General features: G+C 46.2%; 1 protein-coding gene across 9 annotated transcripts in view; it reads left to right on the forward strand.

The window, feature by feature from the left end:
* The window catches only part of SYNJ1 (synaptojanin 1), a 222,428-nt gene that overhangs the window by 150,369 nt on the left and 50,912 nt on the right, over positions 1–21,147 (forward strand). For all 9 annotated transcript variants that reach the window (XR_003857030.1, XM_029603578.1, XM_029603579.1 and 6 more), the window contains 2 exons: positions 10,105–10,320; positions 10,846–10,986. Coding sequence is in view for 8 of the 9 variants with exons in the window: in XM_029603578.1 (XP_029459438.1) it covers positions 10,105–10,320; positions 10,846–10,986 (357 nt within the window). In the remaining variant the exon portion in view is untranslated. The remainder of the gene's footprint in view (positions 1–10,104; positions 10,321–10,845; positions 10,987–21,147) is intronic.

A 21,147-nucleotide genomic window follows, 5' to 3' on the forward strand; every position in this document is an offset into this window, starting at 1 on the left:
GCCAACTGGAACCGCATGGCCCTTGCAAGAATAGGCCGAACTAATAGTTTCCTTCAACAAGTGGGCCAAAGAAGCTTTGGACGCTTTCTCTCCTTTCTTCGTGCCACCAAACAAAACAGATGATCAGATCGTCTGAAAGAATAGGTGACCTTCAAATAGCGCAACAAAGTGCACCATGCATCCAAAAGGTGGAAGTCCCTACCCACAGAAGGATCTCGAGACTATTCTAGGAACCCCGGTAATTCAACTGTCTGATTTACATGGAAGGCAGAAACCACTTTCAGTAAAAACAAAGGCACCCATACATAAAGAAACTTTGTCATTGGAAATCTGCAGGAAAGGGTCGCGGCAAGAAAGAGCTTGTAGCTCTGAGAATAGTCTAGCCGAGCAAATCGCCACTAAAAAGACTGTCTTCAAAGTAAGGTCTTTCAGAAAAGCGCGACCCAGCAGTTCAAAGGGGGCCTCACAGAGAAACCGCAAAACTAAATTGAGATTCCATTCCGGACACACGTTCCATAACAGGGAATGCAAATGCTTTTCTCCTTTCAGAAAGCACACAACATCGGGATGAGAGGCCAAAGGCTTGCCCTGTACTTTACCCCTGAGACAGCCCAGTCCCGAAACCTGGACCTGAAGTGAGCTATAAGCCAAACCTTTGGACAAGCCCTGCTGCAAAAAGGATAAAATGTGCGGAACTGAAACCAGCAGCAGATCTAAACTATGCTGACCACACCAGGTCTCAAAAACCTTCCACACCCTAGAATAAGCCATAAGCCATGGGCATCTAGCCTGAAGAAGGGTAGCAGTCACCGGCTCCAAATAACCCCTCATGCGTAATCACCACCTCTCAAAAGCTAGGTCGCAAGACAAAAGCAATCCACCCAATCCGAAAATATGGGTTCTTGCCGAAACAACCCCTGCAAGTGAGCCAGCCATAGAGGTTCGTCCACTGCCAGATGAACAAGATACGCGAACCACGGATGACACAGCCACCCCGGCACCACCAGAACTACCAATCCAGAATGGGTTTCTACACGCCTGAGCACCCGCGCTATGAAGGGCCATGGAGGAAAAACAGAGAAGCATCCCCTTCAGCCATGGCCACCCCAGAGCATCCAGCCCCACCGATCCAATCTCTCACTTGCGACTGAAAAACCTCTCTGCTTGGCATTGGCCCACGTTACCATGAAGTCCAGCTGAGGAGTCCCCCCATCAGGCACAAATGTGATTCCAGGCTTCCGGGGACAGTTCCCACTCCCCTGGGCCCAACTGTTGTCTGCTTAGAAAGTCCACTTGCACATTGTCTACTCCTACAACGTGGGAGGCCGCGATGCCCTCGAGATAAAACTCCGCCCACACAAACGAGCTGGACCTCCCAAGCCACAACGGGACTCTTGGTTCCTCCTTAGCGGTTGATGTATGCCACCATTGTCGCATTGTCCGAAAACATTCGCACCATTCGACCTTGGACCAATGGCAGGAATACTTCGAGGGCTCTGCGCACCTCCCTCATCTCCAAATGATTGATGGACCAGGACTGCTCCGCCACCGACCAAAGTCCCTGAGCTGACCTGCCTAGACACCCTGCCCCACAGCCCCTGAGTCTGGCATCCGTGGTCACCACCACCCAATCTGGGACTTTGAGGGCCATTCCCTTTTCCAAATTGCTCCCCGACATCCACCACGTTAGGCTGGACCTGGCTTCCCTCAGAAGAGTGAAGGGAAGAAAATACTGTACTGATAGCGGATTCCAGTGGGATAATAACACCGTCTGCAGCGGGCGCATATGAGCAAATGCTCACGGAACCAGCTCCAACGTCAAGGCCATGGAGCCCAGGACCTGCAAGTAATCCTAGACCTTCGGTACAAGAAGGGTGGAGAAGGTGACTTATCTGACCCTGCAGCTTGTCTACCCTGTCAGCTATCAGGAACACCCTGCCATTCAGGGTATCAAATTGAGCGCCCAAGTACTCCAGGGATTGAGAAGGCACCAGGTGTCTCTTTGTCATATTGATCACCCATCCCAGCGAGCCTAGAAGAGACTTCACTCGGTGCACCAAATGCGACCACTCCTCATTTGTCTTCGCCCGGATGAGCTAATGAAGGTTTGAAGTGCTGTGGCTAACCCGAAGGGACAAGCCCGAAACTGAAAATGCTGACCCAGCACCTTGAACCTGTCGAATGGGAATGTGCAGTTAGGCCTCAATGAGATCCAGAGATGCCAGGAACCCCCCCTTTTGGACTGCCGAAATCACAGTACGTGACATCTCCATCTGGAAATGCGGTTCCCACAAACTTCGATTTACCTTTTGCAGATCCAATATGGGGTGAAAAGTGCCCTTCTTCTTTGGAACTACAAAATAGAGTACCTTCCCTGACCTTATTCACACAGTGGGACTGGGACTTTAGCCTCTAGACTTATCAATCTTTGAAGCTTCCCTTCTACCGCTACTCACTTGTTTCAGGAAAGACAGTGCGACTCCTGAAAGGCCTGTCTAAGTGGGCGAGAAAATTCTAAGGCATAACCGTCCTTAACACCTCCAGCATCCACTGATAGGAGGTAATCTTGGTCCACTCCTCGTAAAAGCGAGACACCCTGCCTCAGATCGCTGACTGTGAGGCGTGGACTGGCCTGACTTCATTGGGCAAGTTTACTTCCACCGGTACCCTGACCAGCTCCGCTTCTGGAGGGCTTCGACCCGAAGTCTGCTTCAAACCTGAGGCCACCGCGCTCCTCCCGGAGCAAAACCTCCTCGTCTCACAAAAACAGGGCTGGGAGGAGAAGGGTTTCTTAACATTCTTCTTATCCTCTGGTAGCCTATTGCCTTTTGTTTCTCCCAGAGACTTCATAAGCTGATCGAGGTCCTCTCTGAACAGAGGTTTACCTTTAAAGGGCAGCTTACATAATTGAGATTTGGACGACATATCTGCCAACCAATTACGCAGCCACAAAAGCTGTCTCGCCACCACCACTGAAACTATGCTCCATGCCATGGAGCACACCAGGGTCATACAAGGCATCCGCCACATACGCAACTCCCGCTTCAAGATGAGCCACTTGGAAGGGGATAGCACTCCCGAGGACACCTGTTCCTGTGGCTTTTGGATCCAACATAAACAGACTTGCTGCATCAGGCTGGCACAGTCCGCCACGCAAAGACTGAGGGCTGACACCTCAAACATTGCTTGAGCTGAATCTCCAGTTTGCAGTCCTAAACATCCTTCAGAGCGGCAGCGCCTGCTACCGGTAATGTGATCGTCTTAGTGACTGCCGACACCGCGGCATCCACCCTAGGCGTCTTGAGGTGATCCAACTGCTCCTGCAGCAAGGGATAAAGTTTTGCCATCGCTCTCCCAGCCTTCAAGCCAGCCTCTGAAGAAGTCCCTCTTCCGGCTAATAAATTTCTGAATTTTTTTCGGGATGGGAAAAGCGCTGGGTGGCCCCCGAAGCCCATCCAGAACCGGATTGACTCCCTCGCTATCAGACTCCTCTTGAGTGAGTTTCACCCCCTAATTCCTCAAACACCTGGGGAATAAGAGGCCGCAGCTCTTCCCTCTTAAAAAGGCGGACCACACGAGGGTCGTCTCCCTCAGCATCAGGGCCCTCGACCATGACCTGATCGTCCCTAGGCCCATCAGGGTCCAGGTGCTGCATCTCATCTGGGTCCCCTTCCAGATTCACCACCAGTGAGAAGTCATCTTCATCCTGAGGTTAATCGGAGTCATCGAGATCTCCTCGAGCCAAGCCAGCTCATTCAGAGCAGGGCCCCCGATGCTGACGTGCTTTCCAAGGGACCCCCGAGGTCTCTTGGAGAGGGACCCTGGATCTCTCCTTGAGCCTCCGCTTGCCTGCTTCCCGAGTTAGGAAAGCCTCATGCATGAAGAGGACAAATTCGGGAGAAAACCCCCTCAGGCCCCCAGATGCCCCCTCCAGACTGCTGAGATCCGACTCCACATCCTCCACCAAGGTCCCCCTCCACCAAAGTGGAGGTGGGCATCTGGGCCCCCGACGAACGAGGGGTCCTCCGGGGCTTCAGGCTTTTGGTGGAGGAACCCTCCCCCCCCCCCCCCCCCCAAAAGCACAAACCGTGCAGAGGGAGAGGGAGCTCAAGGAGGCAGACCAAACTCCGCAGGCCTTATAGGCTTCCAATCGTGGCTTATCCGACATTGGGCCGGCCTTTCTCTGCCCCGTTACCAAACGGGGAAACCGCACAAGGAGAGGTGCATCACGTGGTCGCAGTTGGGAGACTGACAGAAAAACATGCTACAGCATTGTTCCCGCCGGTGTGTGGGAAGAAAGGCAGTGGCAGGAAATGTACAGGCAGGCAGGCAGCCGCACAGAAAATGGCATCCCAAGAAGGCAATTCCCCACTGGGGAGCTCTCCTCCGCTCCGGCCCCAGCTCCTCCCCTCCTGCACACCCCGGATACCTCCGAAGCCGATTGCTGCGCAGGCTGCTTGTCTTGGCTGCCCAGCACAAAACCTGCAATAAGCTGCTTTACCTACCTTTTTTTTTTTAATTTAAAACTTAAATAACAAAGGAACAAAAAAACCCCCAAAGGGGGGGATACTTCCCTGAAAGCAAGCCAAAGCGAACAGGAGGGGACTTCGGGGGTCCACAGAGGGAGCCAGTCCCCTGGCTATCAGTGGCCCCGGGGGTCTCGGGCTATAACCACCAGGGGTATCCAACCCCCCATTTGCCCGGCTCAACCCGAGAGATGGCCCTCCACAGGAACCAGGCACCTCGGGGAGCACCTCATCTCCAGATAAGTCAGGACTGTAGATTTACACCTCTACCATCTTCTGGAGGCAAAGAAATACTGAGGGACTGCAGGTGGCACTCTCAGATATGTAGCAGTGTCCCAAAGTTTTGTCCTCTGCCTCCATCTGCTGGTAGGAATGAATAAACCCACTTGTCCGGACTGATCTGGGTATGTACAGGAATGGTAAATATTTCACAAATTCTTTCCACATCTTTCTAACCATAGAATAGTGGTCAGTTGAAGGAAGGACTCTATTGATGTGACCCAGCTATTCCTTTTTATGAGCATCTGATTATCTGCTTCTGGGGGGTGGGGGAAGGGACGAAATGAATATTCCCTGTACATACCCAGATCAGTCCAGACTCCTGGGTTTTGCCTCCTTTCCAGCAGATGGAGACAGAGAAAGTTTTGCAGACACTGCCACATAACCTGGGGTGCCACCTGCAGTCCCTCAGTATTTCTCTGTCTCCAGCAAATGGTGGAGGTGCAAAACCTGCAGTCTGAGACTAGTTTAAAATAAATTAATTAATTTAAAAAAAGATACCAAGGTGGGGAAGGTTTTTCTCACCAAGGAGCAAATTACAAAATTGCAGGCACAAGTTTGCGGATTGTTGGAGAAGCAGGTGCCCAGAGTTTGGAATTACTTACAGGTTTTTGGTTCCATGGCGTCCAGGAAGCCCAGGAATTAATCCACTGGGCAGAGCAGCATTTGGTGCTATTAGCAGCTTCTCACGTCGCCTGCACAAACATTGTACAAATAGATTTTCTCAATCGGCAATAGCTGGCTTCCGGAGAGTGGGAGTTGTATCAGAAGAAGCAATGCATCAAAATGCAAAGCCCCCACACTTCTTCAGTCAAAGAAGGAAACGCGGAGCAGAAGGGGTCGATACCTTAGCTCTGCCTTGGCCGAGGGGCATTCTATATATGTTTCCGCCATGACCAATGGTGAGCAAAATCTTACGACTTATAAAGATCCATCCGGGAGAAGTGATTCTAGTAGCATTGGAGTGGCCAAGTTGGCATTGGTTTGTGGATCTGATCAACCTAGCAGTGGACAGACCATTGAGGCTCACTCATCTGCCAGAGCTTCTGCATCAAGGCCCCATATTTTCTGATCAGGTGACTCATTTCTGTCTCGTGGCTTGGCTTTTGAGAGGAGACGCTTAAGGGAGAAAAGATATTCTGAGGATGTCATTTCTATTCTCTCACAAGCTAGAAAAACTTCCACCTCCTTGGCATATGTGAGGGTCTGAAGATTTGTTGAGGCTTGGTGCACAGAGCATGGGGTTGATCCTGCTTGTCATCCATAGCAAATATTCTGTCCTCCTTGCAGAAGGGGTTGATGAAAGGTTTGGCCTTTAACAGGTGGTAGCCTTAGTCTGTCTTCGAGGCAAAGTGCAGGGGGTTGCCCCAGCTGTGCATCCGGATGTGGTATGTTTTCTCAGGGGCGCAAAGCATTTGTGTCCTCCAGTTTGGAAGTTGTATCCCTCTTGGAAACTTAACTTGGTCCTTAGAGGTATGAGTGCTGCTGTGTTTGAGCCTCTTAAAAGGGCTACTATGAAAGATCTCACTTTGAGATCTTGGTGGCAGTTTGCTCTGCAAGAATGATCTCGGAACTTCAGGCCTTGTCCTGTAGAGAGTAGACCTTCATTTGCAGATTACGGATTCAGGAGTCTCGTTGAGGACAGTTCCTTCCTTCCTTCCTTCCTTCCTTCCTTCCAAAGGTGGTGTCGTGTCATTTAAGCCAATCTGTCAAGCTCCCAGCCTTTCCAAATTTGGAGGCTACAGCGCCTCATGGGAGAGAGCCTGATTCAGGAACCAAAATTGGGATTGGTGAGCTTTAGTCTTGTTTGTTTGTTTATTTTTATATACTAACATTCGATCTGAGATATCACATCTGTTTACATTCAGGTACTGTAGGTATTTTTCTATCCCCAGAGGGCTTACAATTTAAGTTGGTTTTTTTTGTACCTGAGGCAATGGAGGGTAAAGTGACTTGCCCAAGGTCACAAGGAGCGACAGCAGGACTCGAACCCTGGTCTCCTGGTTCATAGCCCACTGCTCTAACAACTAGGCTATTCCTCCTCCCTATTTTTGATTTTTCTGTGCTGAAAAAGGAGCCTCCATGCCAAAAAGATCTCTGTGCAGAAAATGGTGCCAATAATTTTTCCATGCCAAAGAGAGATTGTGCTGGTGGGATCATCTTTGCCCTTATGAAATATCTGTCAGTGCAGAGCTTACATATTTTGGTATCAAGGCACTGAACTTCACCTTATCTGTGCCAAGACTTCTCAAAATCATGGTGCCAATTATGAGGAGTTACCTTTGAGTAGGCGTTAGCAAGCCTGGCTTTGCCAATAGGCATACTAGGCCTGTGCCTAGGGCAGCAAAAATCTAGGGGAGCAATGAGCCAGCTGAAACTTTTCTGCCTCCTAACTGTGCTAAATCTCAGTCAGGAGGGAACAGCCTTCTACTTCCTGCTCTAGCCCCTCCCCTCTCAGTGCAGAGAAAAGGAGTGAAGGATGAGACTGGAAGGGACTTAAGAAATAAATAAACCTTGCTCTACTTGCTATTCCAGCCCCCCTTCTGTTCTGCACAGTGAAAAGGAGAAAGGTGAGGCCAATGTACACAGCAGGGAGCAAAGAAGAGCCACTCTGCTCCCTAATTCAGCCCCTCTCCTGTCATTTATGGACACGAAGGGAGGCAGTGAATCTGGAACAAATAGAGCAGAGCAAAGAAGGCTGTGCCTTAAACCTTCTGCTATCTTGTCCCTAGAGTGGGGGGCAATGGGAGGAGGCAACAGCATCAACAGTACCTAGGTGTGGCAAAATCCTAAATCTATCCCTGGGTGTTGGGAGTAGTGCCAAGGCGTTTCATGATGCCATTAAACAACAGTTTTCCCATATAGTGCTCAAGGATACCAGCAGAGATTAGTCTCATAGCAGATGCTATGAGACGACGGTATAGAAAAAAAAGTTAAAAAATAAATAAATAAATTCCATGGAACCAAGGACTTTATGCATTTTCCCCAATTCCACTTATAACAAAAGTTCTTAAGAAGAAAGAGGGGTAATTATTTTGATAGCCCCATTTTAGCTTTGCCAAGTTTGATTTCCATGGCCACATTCCTATCCCTGATCACACAGAGTGTCAGGAACCTTCTACATCCCAACATTTAATCATTGGCTCGGATTGCATGGATTTTGAAAGCAAATTTCTCTACAGTTGCCTTCTGAAGTGAGCAAAGTTCTAGTATAAAACAAAATACTCTGTGAGATTATCTTGTAACTTCATATGGAAAAGGTTCACTATCTGGTGCTCTACTCTTCAATAAAACTCCTTGACATGTCCTGTTCCTCAATTACTTTAGTATTTCTTGAGCTTTTCTAAATCAGGACTGAAGACAAACTCTGTCAGAGTTAATCTCAGTGTTATAGTGATGTATCATGAAAATTTCAAAGGTTGTCCTATTTCACATCTTCCTATGCTGGCCAGATTGATGAAAGGCCTAAATTATCTTAAACTCCGATTTAAAGAGCCGCCTATGTCCTAGGATCTAAATATAGTCCTAGCTTAACTCTTGAACTTGCCATTTGAACCTTTGGGAACAGCAGAGCTGAAGTTCCTTTCTTGGAAATCTGCCCAGAGAATAAGTGAACTGCAAGCCTTTGCACCATACTCTCCCTATACTCACATTTTTTATAACCATGTATTTTTGAAAATTCATCCTGTGGTCTCTATTTCATTTAAACAATCCATTGTCCTAATAGTTTTTCCGAGGCCACACACCAATAAAAGTGAACAGACTCTTCATACATTGGACTGCAGAAGAGCTTTGCTGTTGGGTTTAGAAAGAACAAAGTCCTACAAAAAATCTTCACAGCTGTTGCCTTCAACCCAGTTAAACATGGATCTTCAGTTACAAAGAAAATTCTTTCAACTCTGATATCTGATTGCACCTACTACTGCTATAATTGGTGAAAACAGTATCTTCGAGATAAACTGAAGGCCCATGAAGCCAGGGCTATAACAGTTTCTTTAACCCATCTTTTTTCTGCCTCCATAGAAGATGTGTGCAAGGCTGCCACTAGATCTTCCATCCATACCTTTACTGCTCACTACTGCCTAGGAAATGCCTCACATCAAGATAGCAGTTTTGGACAGGTAGTTCTAATAATTTTATTTAATTGGTTCCTTGAGCTCCTCTCTCCAGCCTCTGGCACACTTGCAGGTTGCATATTTCTCTTAACTAAGAGCATAATAATCGTTTTCAAGCAACCCTCACCTTGGGAATTCCTACTTGTGTGGCTTATCTTTGTCTTACTTGTCCATGGAGACCTCGGTCTTTGAGCTCTATCTGTCTCGGTATCACCTGGTGACATTGTCCTATTTGTGTCGCTGTTTTGTTCTTCTGTCTGAAATACCTGCTATAGGTGAGCAACTTTGCTTTACCTGCAGAAATGGCTTTGATCACTGCACTTCTGGTCATGAAACAGTTTTCATCTAACTGTGACCAGCATGTTTATATTTCATGGGCTAACACAGTACTTGAATGCTAGCATTACCTTCATTTCCCGCAGATAAGGATCCTCTGTGCATATCCCATGCTTGCTTAAATTTGGATACTGTTTTTCCTTTACCACTTCCACTGAGAGGTTATCTTATGCATCTGTCACCCTTTCTTTGAATACTTCCTTATGTCGCTCTTCAGTCTAGCACCTTTCTGCCTCATATTGTGATATTTTCCAAAACTTTTTTCCCAACTGGAAAGTGCTGCACTCTTATGCATTTTTTGTACCTTTGAGTGCCTCCATCCTATCCTCTCAACCTCCATTTGTAGAGTTAAATGAACAAGGTAGAGATTACATTTTCCTTTATCAGCTATTTCAGTAATAAAATATCACCTTCCACATGTATGCTGACTGACTCCAATATATATTCAAAGAGAATATCACAGCTACCATGATCTTAATCGCTGATAAAGCGGAAAGTGTATAGACAAATGTGTCACATTATTTCATTGTCACCTACTTCTCAAGAAATGTTTTCACAGGAAATATAAAATATAAATACAGCAAAGTGATTTTTTTTCTTAATTTGTTGAAATGTTTCCTTCAGGTAAATATGAGAGACTTAAGATACAATGGAAGCAATTAAATCTTTGTACAGTAATACCTGCAACTGCAAAAGCAAATAGAAAATTGTGACTGTCTGCTATGCATTTCCGAGTTCAGGTGACATCACAGACATTGAGGATTTCCTCTCCTAGTTTATTATGATGTCACCAGAGCCACTCAGAATACTTAGGTCAGCTCTCACTGGCTCTCCATTGCTTTTTGCAGGAGATGTTGATGATTACAGTGCTGAACTAGAAGAAATCCTGCCTCAACATCTACAGCCATCTTCATGTTCTGGTCCTGGAATTTCCCCAAGTTCTTCACCTCGGTCCAGCCCCTGCCCGTCTCCCACAATGTCGGACGCAACTCCACCTTCCCTCCCAGTAAGACCAAGTCGAGCTCCAGCAAGAACTCCTGGACCTCCTCTGTCATCCCCCCAAAGTATGCACAGTTCCTCAAATTGTCATGTTTAGAAGTATGGAACCATAGTATCTGGGTGACGTGAAGGAGAAAAGAAAATGTATGCTGTTTGTCTTCTAGAGCATCCTAAAAGGACTATGAATCTGTTTGTCAAGGATATTGATTTATTTTTAAATTGTAGAACACATGCCCCAACTTTTCACTTCTTGAGGCATGTGTATGTTTGCTTGTGTAAGGCTTCTTGTCCCTTAGTAAAAATGAATAGACTCTAAAATGTTTTTCTTAGTGTGAGAGTGAAAGGTCTTCTCTGTCTAGTGCTGTTTTACTTCTAGAACGTTGTATAATTACCAGTGCTAATTTTCACATGTTAATTTAAATGTACTTTGCCCTGTATAATATACCTAGGATAGGCTGTCCCCTATTTCATCCACTTTTGACGTAGGGCCTGGTTCCAATCACATTTGCGCAGTCTGGTTTCTCTAATGGAGTGGGGGGGCTGGGTGCATAAGATTTAATGAATGGATATTCTTTGCTCCCTTTCATTAGGTTCTCCAGTTGATTTTCATCCAGTCACGTTACAGAAGGAATCTCTTCAGCTGAGCTTAGAGCCGAAGCGCCCTCCACCTCCTCGGCCAACTGCTCCCCCTGCACGTCCTACTCCCCCACAAAGACCACCTCCTCCATCAGGTAATTATCAGCAGGCAGCTGAAACTACAGCAGGTTTGCATTTTTATCCTATTTTATCTACAGTGATGTAAGCAACAATACTGAGAATGCCTCTGCCCCAGTATTTTGATAATGTAAGAATTTTTTTTTTTTTTTGCAAGATAACATAATTGAAATCTTATTACCAGGATAGATAAAGCAAGTTTACTTCAGTGTCAGACAAGTAAGCAGATGACAACTTATGTTAATCTTCCCAGCATCCGAAATTGCATTCTAGCTAAACAGTGCATAGCGATACCAACTGAATATAGACGCTGTGCCGTGTTTTTGCTGGAATTACTGCAGCAAATCTTTGTGCACAGTCCAGTAGGTAAGTAAGCCCTCCCATGCTGCCTCTGGTTGCTTCCCTCTTTCCTTTTCTTGATCCAACTTTTCACAATGCATGTGCTTTGGCCTACAATTTAATAGTTCACTTGGTTTTTATTTTGACACTTGGCAAGCATTTAACAAAAAAATATTTTCAGTACAATGAAATTAATCAACCCTGTGGGTCATATGTTCTGGAATGTTTCACACTCCACTTTTTAATGAACCATATTTTTGTTCACAGTGGCAGAACCCTCAACGGTAATTGGCAGCTGTAAAAAAAAAAATGATTTGGCTATTGGATTTTATCAGTATATTGGCAAAAGAGCATTAAATTGGACATGAATTGCTGCCACTTTTTTTGTCCCATAAGGAAAAACTCAAAATATTATACTTTTACTTTTATTAGGTGAGGGTTGCTTGAAAACGATTATTATGCTCTTAGTTAAGAGAAATATGCAACCTGCAAGTGTGTAGTATGTTGCTGTATAACAGGGTTACAGTTTGAACTTAATAATTTTTAGAGCTGCAATTCCAGTAGTTAAAAACTTAAGTTATGCAGGTAAACCTTAGTAATCTGCACTGTATGGTGTAATAACACATGTGGACTGAGATTTAATAACCAGTGGGATGGACAAATTCCTTTGCCTGTGCTGACATATGGATGTGTTTGTGTTTGGCAATGGCCAGGTCTTTTCCACAATCTCCTAAATAGAAGTAGTTAAATGTGCTTAAACAGGTGAGATATTTTCACAGCATCACATTATCCATACTACTACTACTACTACTATACTTCACATTTCTATAGTGCTGCACGACATACATAATGCTGTTCAAGCATACAAAAAGACAGTCCTTGCTCAATAGAGCTTACAGGACAAGAGACTTGGAGTATTTCATAAAGCAGAAAACCATTAATAACCTCCAGCTAATAGGGTAGCAGAAAAAATATGCAGGGAGTCTGATCAGAAGAAATAACAGAAAAGTGATTCCTAAGGGAATTTAAAATAAGAGACTTTAGCTGGTATTCCAACCATGAATCTTTACATTTGTGAGAATATTTGTAAGTATGATATATATTGTAATTTGCAGTTAACATGATTTTTGTTACACTGTAGAGTAGAAAATTTTGTATCACGTAAGGTTCATCATTACCTTCTCCAGTTCATCAGCATCTGAGGAGAAAACACATAGATAGATTGCAGGTCATACTCCTCTATTACGTTGGTTTTCTTTTTTAGTGCAGCTCTGCTGCCAACAAATTCTATAGGGATTTGTTTCTTTGAGGGTCAGGTTGTTATACAATCATATTCTCCCAGGACAAGCAGGATGGTAGTCCTCACATATGGGTGACATCATCAGGATGGAGCCCAAACACAGAACACTTCTTGTCAAAGTTTCTAGAACTTTGACTGGCAACCTAAGCATGCCCAGCATGCCACCAACCCTGCATACAGTAGGGGTCCCCCCTCAGTCTCTTTTTTTTTTCTGCGCAGCAGTTGCCTCGCGGTTATCAGGAGCCCTGTAAGCTTTTTCCTCACAACTTTTCTTCACAGAACTTTTCAAACGTTTTCAAAAAATTACACTATCAGGGGTTCTCCCTCGTCAAACATCGACATTCGCTAGCGTCGGTAAGTTTTTACCTGCTTTGTTGCAGTTGGTATCAGACGGTACTCTCACCGGTGCCAGACATCCACCAACTGCGCGCCGGGTTTATTTTTTCAAAAATGGTGACCGGCTTCAGGAAATGCCCTGAATGTCCGAGGACTATGTCCATTATGGACCCGCATAATGTATGCGTTTTATGTTTGGGGCCTTCCCATGACGTTCAAATGTGCACCAGTTGCGCCCAAATGACATCGAAGGGTCGCTGGGCCCGCTTAGAAAAAATGGAACACTTGTTCTCATCTAAGCGTTCGACCCTGTCTACTCCAGCTAAGAGTGCACCAGTTCGGAAGACATCTTCGTCATCGACTTCATCGCCATCCACTTCTCAGCACCATCGAGGCACTGGTGACTGCCAATCACCGGATTCCTCCTGTTCAAAAACATTGAATTCTTCATCTTCGGCACCGAAAAAGACTGTGCCGAGCACCAAGAGAAGCATCGGCATCAAAAAGATACTTCCTCCGGTGCCAGCACCGACTTGACGTCAATGGAACCACCGACGAAGAAGTCCCGGGGAGAGGAGCCCCCATCCTCCTCTGGACCCGGGACACCGAGGCGATCCCCACCAGCAATGGTGCCGGGAGCCGAGACTCCACATACTGTGGTCCCTCCAGCGATGCCTCTGGAGCCTCCAAACCTGAAAGCGGTGTTACCTACACCAGCCTTCCAGGAGGAATTGAACCGGATGGTTCAAGAGTCCGTTCTCCAAGCGATTAAAGGATTCCAGTTGCCACCGCCACTGACTCCCATGCCGAGGCCCGACCCGATGCCTACTATGCTGGCTCCATTACTGGAAAGATTAGACACCCTTATCGGCGCACTTCCACCAGTGCCCACGCCATCTGGGCCCACGATTCCCTCGATACTGCCGATTCCTCCTCCGCCATCGATACCAATTCCACTCTCATCGGATAATGAGGACCGTGACCCATCAATGCTGGACCCGATTCCGGGTCCATCCAGTATTATACCACCCCGACGTCCATCCAAAGCACCAACACCATCATTGCCTCCTCCGTTGGTTCCTTCGGTGCCACCTCCGGATCCGGCTGGATTAGGACTTCTTCCACCATCAGAAGAACCACAAGGTACAGGAGACCAATCTCATGATCCTTGGACTGATGATTCCTCTGACTCCCATCAGAACCTTCACCTCCTGATGAGAGACATCGTTCCCCTCCAGAAGACCTTTTGTTTGCAAGCTTCATAAAGGAAATGTCTGAAACTATTCCCTTTAAACTGCAAACTGAAGAGGTCGCCAGTCACAGGATGTTAGAGGTTCTCCAATTTGTGGATGCCCCAAAAGAAGTCATGGCAATCCCAGTTCACAAAGTCCTCTTTGACCTATTGCATCGTACCTGGGAACACCCAGCTACAGTTCCACCAGTAAACAGAATAACTGATGCTACCTACCTAGTCCAATTAGCTCCAGGTTTATTTATTTATTTATTTAGCATTTTTCTATACCGACTTTCCAATAACAGAATTATTGATCAATTCGGTTTACATTTTAAACAGTAACAATGACAAGTAAATGTCTTACAATGAACAGGTCGAATTAACTTGGATTAAGATATATGGGGTTAATAACATAATTAAAAGGTACGCTGCTTAATGTTAAAATGTAAACCGAATTGATCAATAATTCTGTTATTGGAAAGTCGGTATAGAAAAATGCTAAATAAATAAATAAACAAACCTGGAGCTAATTGGACTAGGTAGGTAGCATCAGTTATTCTGTTTACTGGTGGAACTGTAGCTGGGTGTTCCCAGCTCCCCCACCGCTCAGAAAAAAGCAGAGATCCCAGCCTCATTCTTCTGCCCCGCCAGGCAAGGAGCAGAAATCTCTGGACACCTTTGGACGGAAAGTATTTTAAGGGTCTATGTTGATGGCACATATAGCAGCCTACCAGCTATACATGACCCAGTACACTAGAAACCTGTGGAAGCAATTGCAAGATTTCTCTGACACTCTGCCAGAAGAATTTCAAGAGGGTCTAACTTCCATATTCCAGAAAGGCCTTGACGCTGGAAAACACGAGGTGAGAGCTGCCTATGACATCTTTGACACCACCTCAAGAGTGTCGGCAGCAGGCATAAGTGCCAGACGATGGGCTTGGTTAAAAGCATTGGACTTGCGTCAAGAAGTCCAAGAAAGGTTGTCGGACCTCCCTTGCACAGGGGACAACTTATTTGGGGAGAAAATACAAGAAACCGTTGCGCAACTCAAAGACCATCGTGAGACTTTGCAGCAACTTTCTACTGTTCCCTCTGACTTTTCATTATCCTTCCTCATTTCGGTCTCATCCAGCCAGACCCTATCAGAAAGGTCAACCTCGGCAACACAGACCTCAACACATTTAAAACTAATCGGAGAAAGTTCTTTTTCACTCAGCGCACAATGAAACTCTGGAATTTTTGTTGCCAGAGGATGTGGTTAGTGAAGTTAGTATAGCTGTGTTTAAAAAAGGATTGGATAAGTTCTTAGAGGAGAAGTCCATTACCTGCTATTAATTGAGTTGACTTAGAAAATAGCCACTGCTATTACTAGCAACAGTAATGTGGAATAGACTTAGTTTTTGGGTACTTGCCAGGTTCTTATGGTCTGGATTGGCCACTGTTGGAAACAGGATGCTGGGCTTGATGGACCCTTGGTCTGACCCAGTATGGCATGTTCTTATGTTCTTAACCTCCAGCAAATTGTCCTGTAGGAGGCCGCTTGTGCCACTTTGCAAACATATGGCACACAATCACAAACGACCAGTGGGTCTTTTCTTTAGTAGCCCAAGGTTACCATCTAATTCCTTACGCTTCCACCAGACTCCCCACCTCGTCCTGCGTAGATAATAACCAACCACTCTCCAATTCTCAAGAAGGAACTTTAAACCCTCCTCCGGTCCAATGCCGTAGAACTGGTTCCCACAGTTCAACGAGGGAAGGGGTTCTACGCCCGTTATTACCTAATCCCAAAAACGTCAGGCAGCATTCGACCTATATTGGATCTACGTGCCCTAAACAAATATTTACGCAGGGAGAGATTCAGAATGGTAACCTTGGGCTCCATGCTCCCTCTCCTCCAAAAGGGAGATTGGCTTTGCTCTCTAGACCTTCAGGAGGCAAATGCTCACATAGCAATAACCCCTCTACATTGAAAATACCTCAGATTCTTAGTCGGTCACCAACATTTCCAATACCGAGTGCTGCCCTTCGGCCTAGCGTCAGCACCTTGTGTATTCACAAAATGCCTAGCAATAGTAGCAGCTTACCTAAGACAACAAAGCATCCACGTCTATCCCTATTTAGACGATTGGTTGCTCAAAGGTCCATCCAAAGAAGTAGTTCTTCACTCCCTTCATCTCACTCTACAGCTGCTGCAATCCTTGGGGTTTTTAATAAACTATCCCAAGTCCAATCTCACCCCATCACGTACCCTCTCCTTTATTGGGGCAGAGTTAGACACCAGGCAGGCCAAAGCGTTTCTCCCAAGGGATCGAGCGCACACGTTATCCACCTTGGCCGAAACAATACAGACTCGCCGAACCACAACAGCTCGACATCTCGTAACCTTACTAGGTCACATGGCATCCACAGTTCATGTCACCCCAATGGCTCATTTAGCCATGAGAGTGGCACAATGGACCTTAAAAACCCAGTGGTCCCAGTCATCTCAACACGTCCCACATTGTCTACGTCACCAAACAGCTTCATCTCTCACTAGCTTGGTAGATCCAGGCGTCCATTCGTCTCATAGGACTACCCTTTCAATCTCCAGAACCTCAGATTACACTAACCACAGATGCCTCCAACCTCTGTTGGGAAGCCCATGTCAACAACCTGCAAACCCAGGGAACCTGGACCACAGCAGAATCAAAGCGCCAGATCAACTTTCTGGAGCTCAGAGCAATACAATACGCCCTATTTGCTTTCCAGAACTGCCTTTCCAACAAGGTAATCCTGATTCAAATGGACAACCAGGTAGCGATGTGGTACCTCAACAAACAAGGGGGCCCAGGCTCTTACCTGCTATGCCAGGAGGCGGCGCAGATCTGGGCTTGGGCTCTCTCCCATTCCATGCTACTGAGAGCAATCTACCTGGCAGGCGTGGACAATGTGATAGCAGACAATCTCAGCCAGACCTTTCATCCCCATGAATAGTCCCTAGATCCCACTGTAGCACACAAGATATTCCACTAGTGGGGTCGCCTGCACATAGGCCTCTTTGCGTCGATTCACAACCGCAAAGTACACAACTTCTACTCTCTACACTGCAGCCACAAGATACCACCACAGGATGCCTTCGCCCACTCATGGTCAACGGGTCTTCTGTATGCCTACCCTCCACTTCCAATCATCAGCAAGACTCTCGTGAAGTTATGGTAGGACCGGGGCATAATGATCCTCATAGCCCCTCACTGGCCGCGACAGGTTTGGTTTCCTATCCTATGCGACCTCTCAATCCAACAACCAATTCGCCTGGGCATAGATCCAACTCTGATGATAACAGAACAACGGATCATTGCGTCATCCGAACCTCCACTCTCTGTCTCTGACAGCATGGATATTGAAAGGTTGATACTACAATCCCTAAACCTTTCAGACACTGTGTCCCAGGTACTCATAGCTTCATGAAAGCCTTCTACTAGGAAATCTTATCATTCCAAATGGAAGAGATTTTCCTTGTGGTGCACAACGAAGGAATTAGATCCCTTTTCCTGTCCCACAACAAGGTTCCTGGACTACCTCTGGCACCTTTCGAAGTCTGGTCTACAAACTTCCTCCATCCGAGTGCATGTCAGCGCCATAGCCGCTTACCACAAAGGCATAGGAGATGCTCCGATATCAACGCAACCCCTTGTAGGGCGCTTTATGAGAGGCTTGCTACAACTAAAGCCTCCATTGCATCCTCCAGTTCCAGCATAGGACATTAATGTTGTGCTAGCATGGCTCATGCGACCTCAGAGCCCCTGCACTCCTGTGAGCTACGACATCTTGGAAAGTGATCTTTCTAGTTGCTATAACATCAGCTCGCAGAGTCCGTGAGCTACAAGTGCTGATAACATACTCACCGTATACCAAATTTCTTCATAATCGTGTGGTACTCCGCACTCACCCTAAATTCCTACCAAAGTTAGTTTCTGATTTCCACTTAAATCAGTCCATAATACTTCCTACCTTTTTTTTTCCAAGGTCTCACTCACATCCAGGTGAGCGGGCTCTGCATTCCTTGGACTGTAAACATGCGCTAGCCTTTTATTTGGACTGTACTGCAGCCCATAGAAAGCCCACCCAACTGTTGGTCTCCTTCGATAAAACCAAATTGGAAGTTCCGGTGGGCAAGCAGACCCTGTCCACCTGGCTGGCGGACTGTATTTCTTTCTGCTACCAGCAAGCAGGCCTTCCACTACAGGAACGCATAAAAGCGCATTCAGTAAGAGCCATAGCAACGTCAGTAGCACACCTCCATTCTGTACCTCTTGTTGACATCTGCAAAGCTGCTACATGGAGTTTCCTCCACACCTTTGCAGCTCATTATTGTCTCAACAAGGCTGGCAGACAGACTCCATCTTTGGCCAGTCTGTTCTACATAATTTGTTTCCAGTTTAATAACCCAACTTCCTTCCTGCAACCCACTGTGAAACTCAGGCTGCCCTCCTACCCAAAACCACCCCTGTTGTTGTGCCTGTTGCACGTCGTTGGGTGCTTTTGGTTCGCTTACTCGGGCATCCTATAGCTCACTATTCCACCCATATGTGAGGACTACCATCCTGCTTGTCCTGGGAGAAAGCAGAGTTGCTTACCGTTAAAGGTGTTCTCCCTGGACAGCAGGATGTTAGTCCTCACGAAACCTACCTGCCACCCCGCGGAGTTGGGTTTGCTTATGTTTTATTATTTTATTTTTCGCTTGTGCTTTTTGCTACAAACGAGACTGGGGGGAACCCCTACTGGATGCAGGGTTGGTGGCATGCTGGGCATGCTCAGTGTGCCAGTCAAAGTTCTAGAAACTTTGACAAGAAGTGTTCCATGATTGGGCTCCATCCTGATGATGTCACCCATATGTGAGGATTAACATCCTGCTGTCCTGGGAGAACATCTGTTACAGGTAAGCAACTCTGCTATCTGCTTGCAATGGTATCATGCAGAGGGACTAAACATTTTTCTGTTTTGTTTATTTTTTGAAAGGGTAATCTACATACTTTGTACCCAAGAAATACAGTGTGGTGCAACCGACAGCTGCATGTCACTGTGCTTGATTAGTTCTCTTCATCCATTATGTAAATTCTTCATTCCATTCCATTTTATAAGAAGCTATTCATTCTGTAGCATTCTCCCCACCAGTTTGGAACCGCTGGGTGTTCTCCATCCCATCACAGGTAACAGACCAATGAAATCTCACTTCTCTCGAGATTTCCAGCAGCAGCACCACAATGTGACTTGCTGTTCTCTCTTTCATGACCCTGCCAGGTGAAATACTTCCACAGCATTACATTAAACTGAGCAAAACACCATTTATAACCTCCAACTCATAAGGCAGCAAGAAAGTATGCAGGAAATTTTGTTCAGATTAGTCAGAAGAATGAAACAGAACAGATTTGACAGATGTTTTCTGTTTTATAGATTCTTTTTTTATCATTATGCTCATTTTTTATGTGACCCATTTAGCGCAGTCGGTCTTTTAACAGGATATAAATGATTTTAATAAATAAAATAAATATAACCCAAAATTCCCTCTATGTGGTGGTCTTCCCACCAGTCTAGAACACTTGGCAAAACCAAAGCACTACCTTATTGTGCAGGAAACAGCAGCTCCAATCAGCCATCATCAGACTGCTGCATCAGATCATCATTTGACCATCCTCTAATGCTTTGTTTGGTATGACGAGAACACACTGAATAAGACTGCCACTTTGCTTATCTTCTTTACTAAATTTTGGGCATTCTTTGCACTGAGATTACTCTGCACTTGAAAAATGATGTCTAACGATTTCTGGTATTAGTCAAAGTATAGCCTTAATGCACAGAATCAATTCCTAGGGAGCTGATAATCCCTTTGTGCCTATAGTGATATTCATAAACTGATAAGAATTACATAGACCCTGGTGCTGTCTAAGTAATGTTTGTGTTCTCTCATTATCCTGAGGGTGTGGAAATATTTCTTGACATTCCTAGGATATTAAGTCTCGAATAATGGCAAAATTCAATTTCTTAGCGTCCAGTCAGATGAATCCAGAACAAGTGGGTTTATGCCTCCCTTACCAGCAGATGAAGACGGAGTAAACTGACGTCACAGTATATAACCCCCTCTAGTGACATCTATCTCCAGCAGATGGTGGATGTGCATCTCCCCACTGGGGATTGCTTCGATTTGAGAAAAGGAGAAAAATAATTTGCCCCAGCTCGCCTGCACTGATACCATAAGGTCCTTCCCCCAGTTGAAAATTCCTGAAGTGATTTCTGTGGTCCCTCAGAGGAGTGCCTTGGTCCATTAGCTGGTTTTTCAGCTGCCGTTGGCTTAGCTGCTTAAGCAGCTGAAAGGCATTGGGTGCAGGAAGCTGAGTGTGGTGGTGACGGCAAATGCGCCCCCCCCCCCAGCAGCCAGAGACTGTGTTTGTGCTCAGCCAGGTAAGGCTGAGCTCTGGTAAGTATTTTTAATAAAAACAAAAAAAAAATTGTTGCAGAGACAGTGAAGGAGAGTTCTGCTAGGGCTTCTTTCCTCCCGGTCTCCGTGCTTGGCGTACCGTTCCAATGTTCGTCCCACTCTGTATGAGGTTGAGGGATGTGGGCAGCCTGGCGGGTTGAGCAGCCTCCATTGGCTAGGCCCTGTTCTGAGGTTTACAGTCGTCAGGGCGCAGGTACTCCAGGGATGGGTGCCGGTCAAGGGACCGGAGGAGGAAAGTCCTTGCAATGAAGCTAGTCTCGCCCATTTCTTGGTGGAAGCGGTAGGGGCAAGTTGTTCCTCTTTTACAAGGAGTGGGCCAAGGTTATCTTGGACCAGTGGGTTCTGGAGGTAGTAAGAGACAGCTAAGCCCTAGAATTTTTGCACCCAGTCCGGGAAGCCTTTCTAGAGTCCCACTACTCGGCAAACGCAAAGCAATGGAGGGGACTTTCCAGATGTTACTAAGCTTAGGCGTGATTGTCCTTGCTCACCCA

This window comes from Rhinatrema bivittatum, chromosome 5, assembly GCF_901001135.1.
Source record: "Rhinatrema bivittatum chromosome 5, aRhiBiv1.1, whole genome shotgun sequence".
Classification (NCBI taxonomy): domain Eukaryota; kingdom Metazoa; phylum Chordata; class Amphibia; order Gymnophiona; family Rhinatrematidae; genus Rhinatrema; species Rhinatrema bivittatum.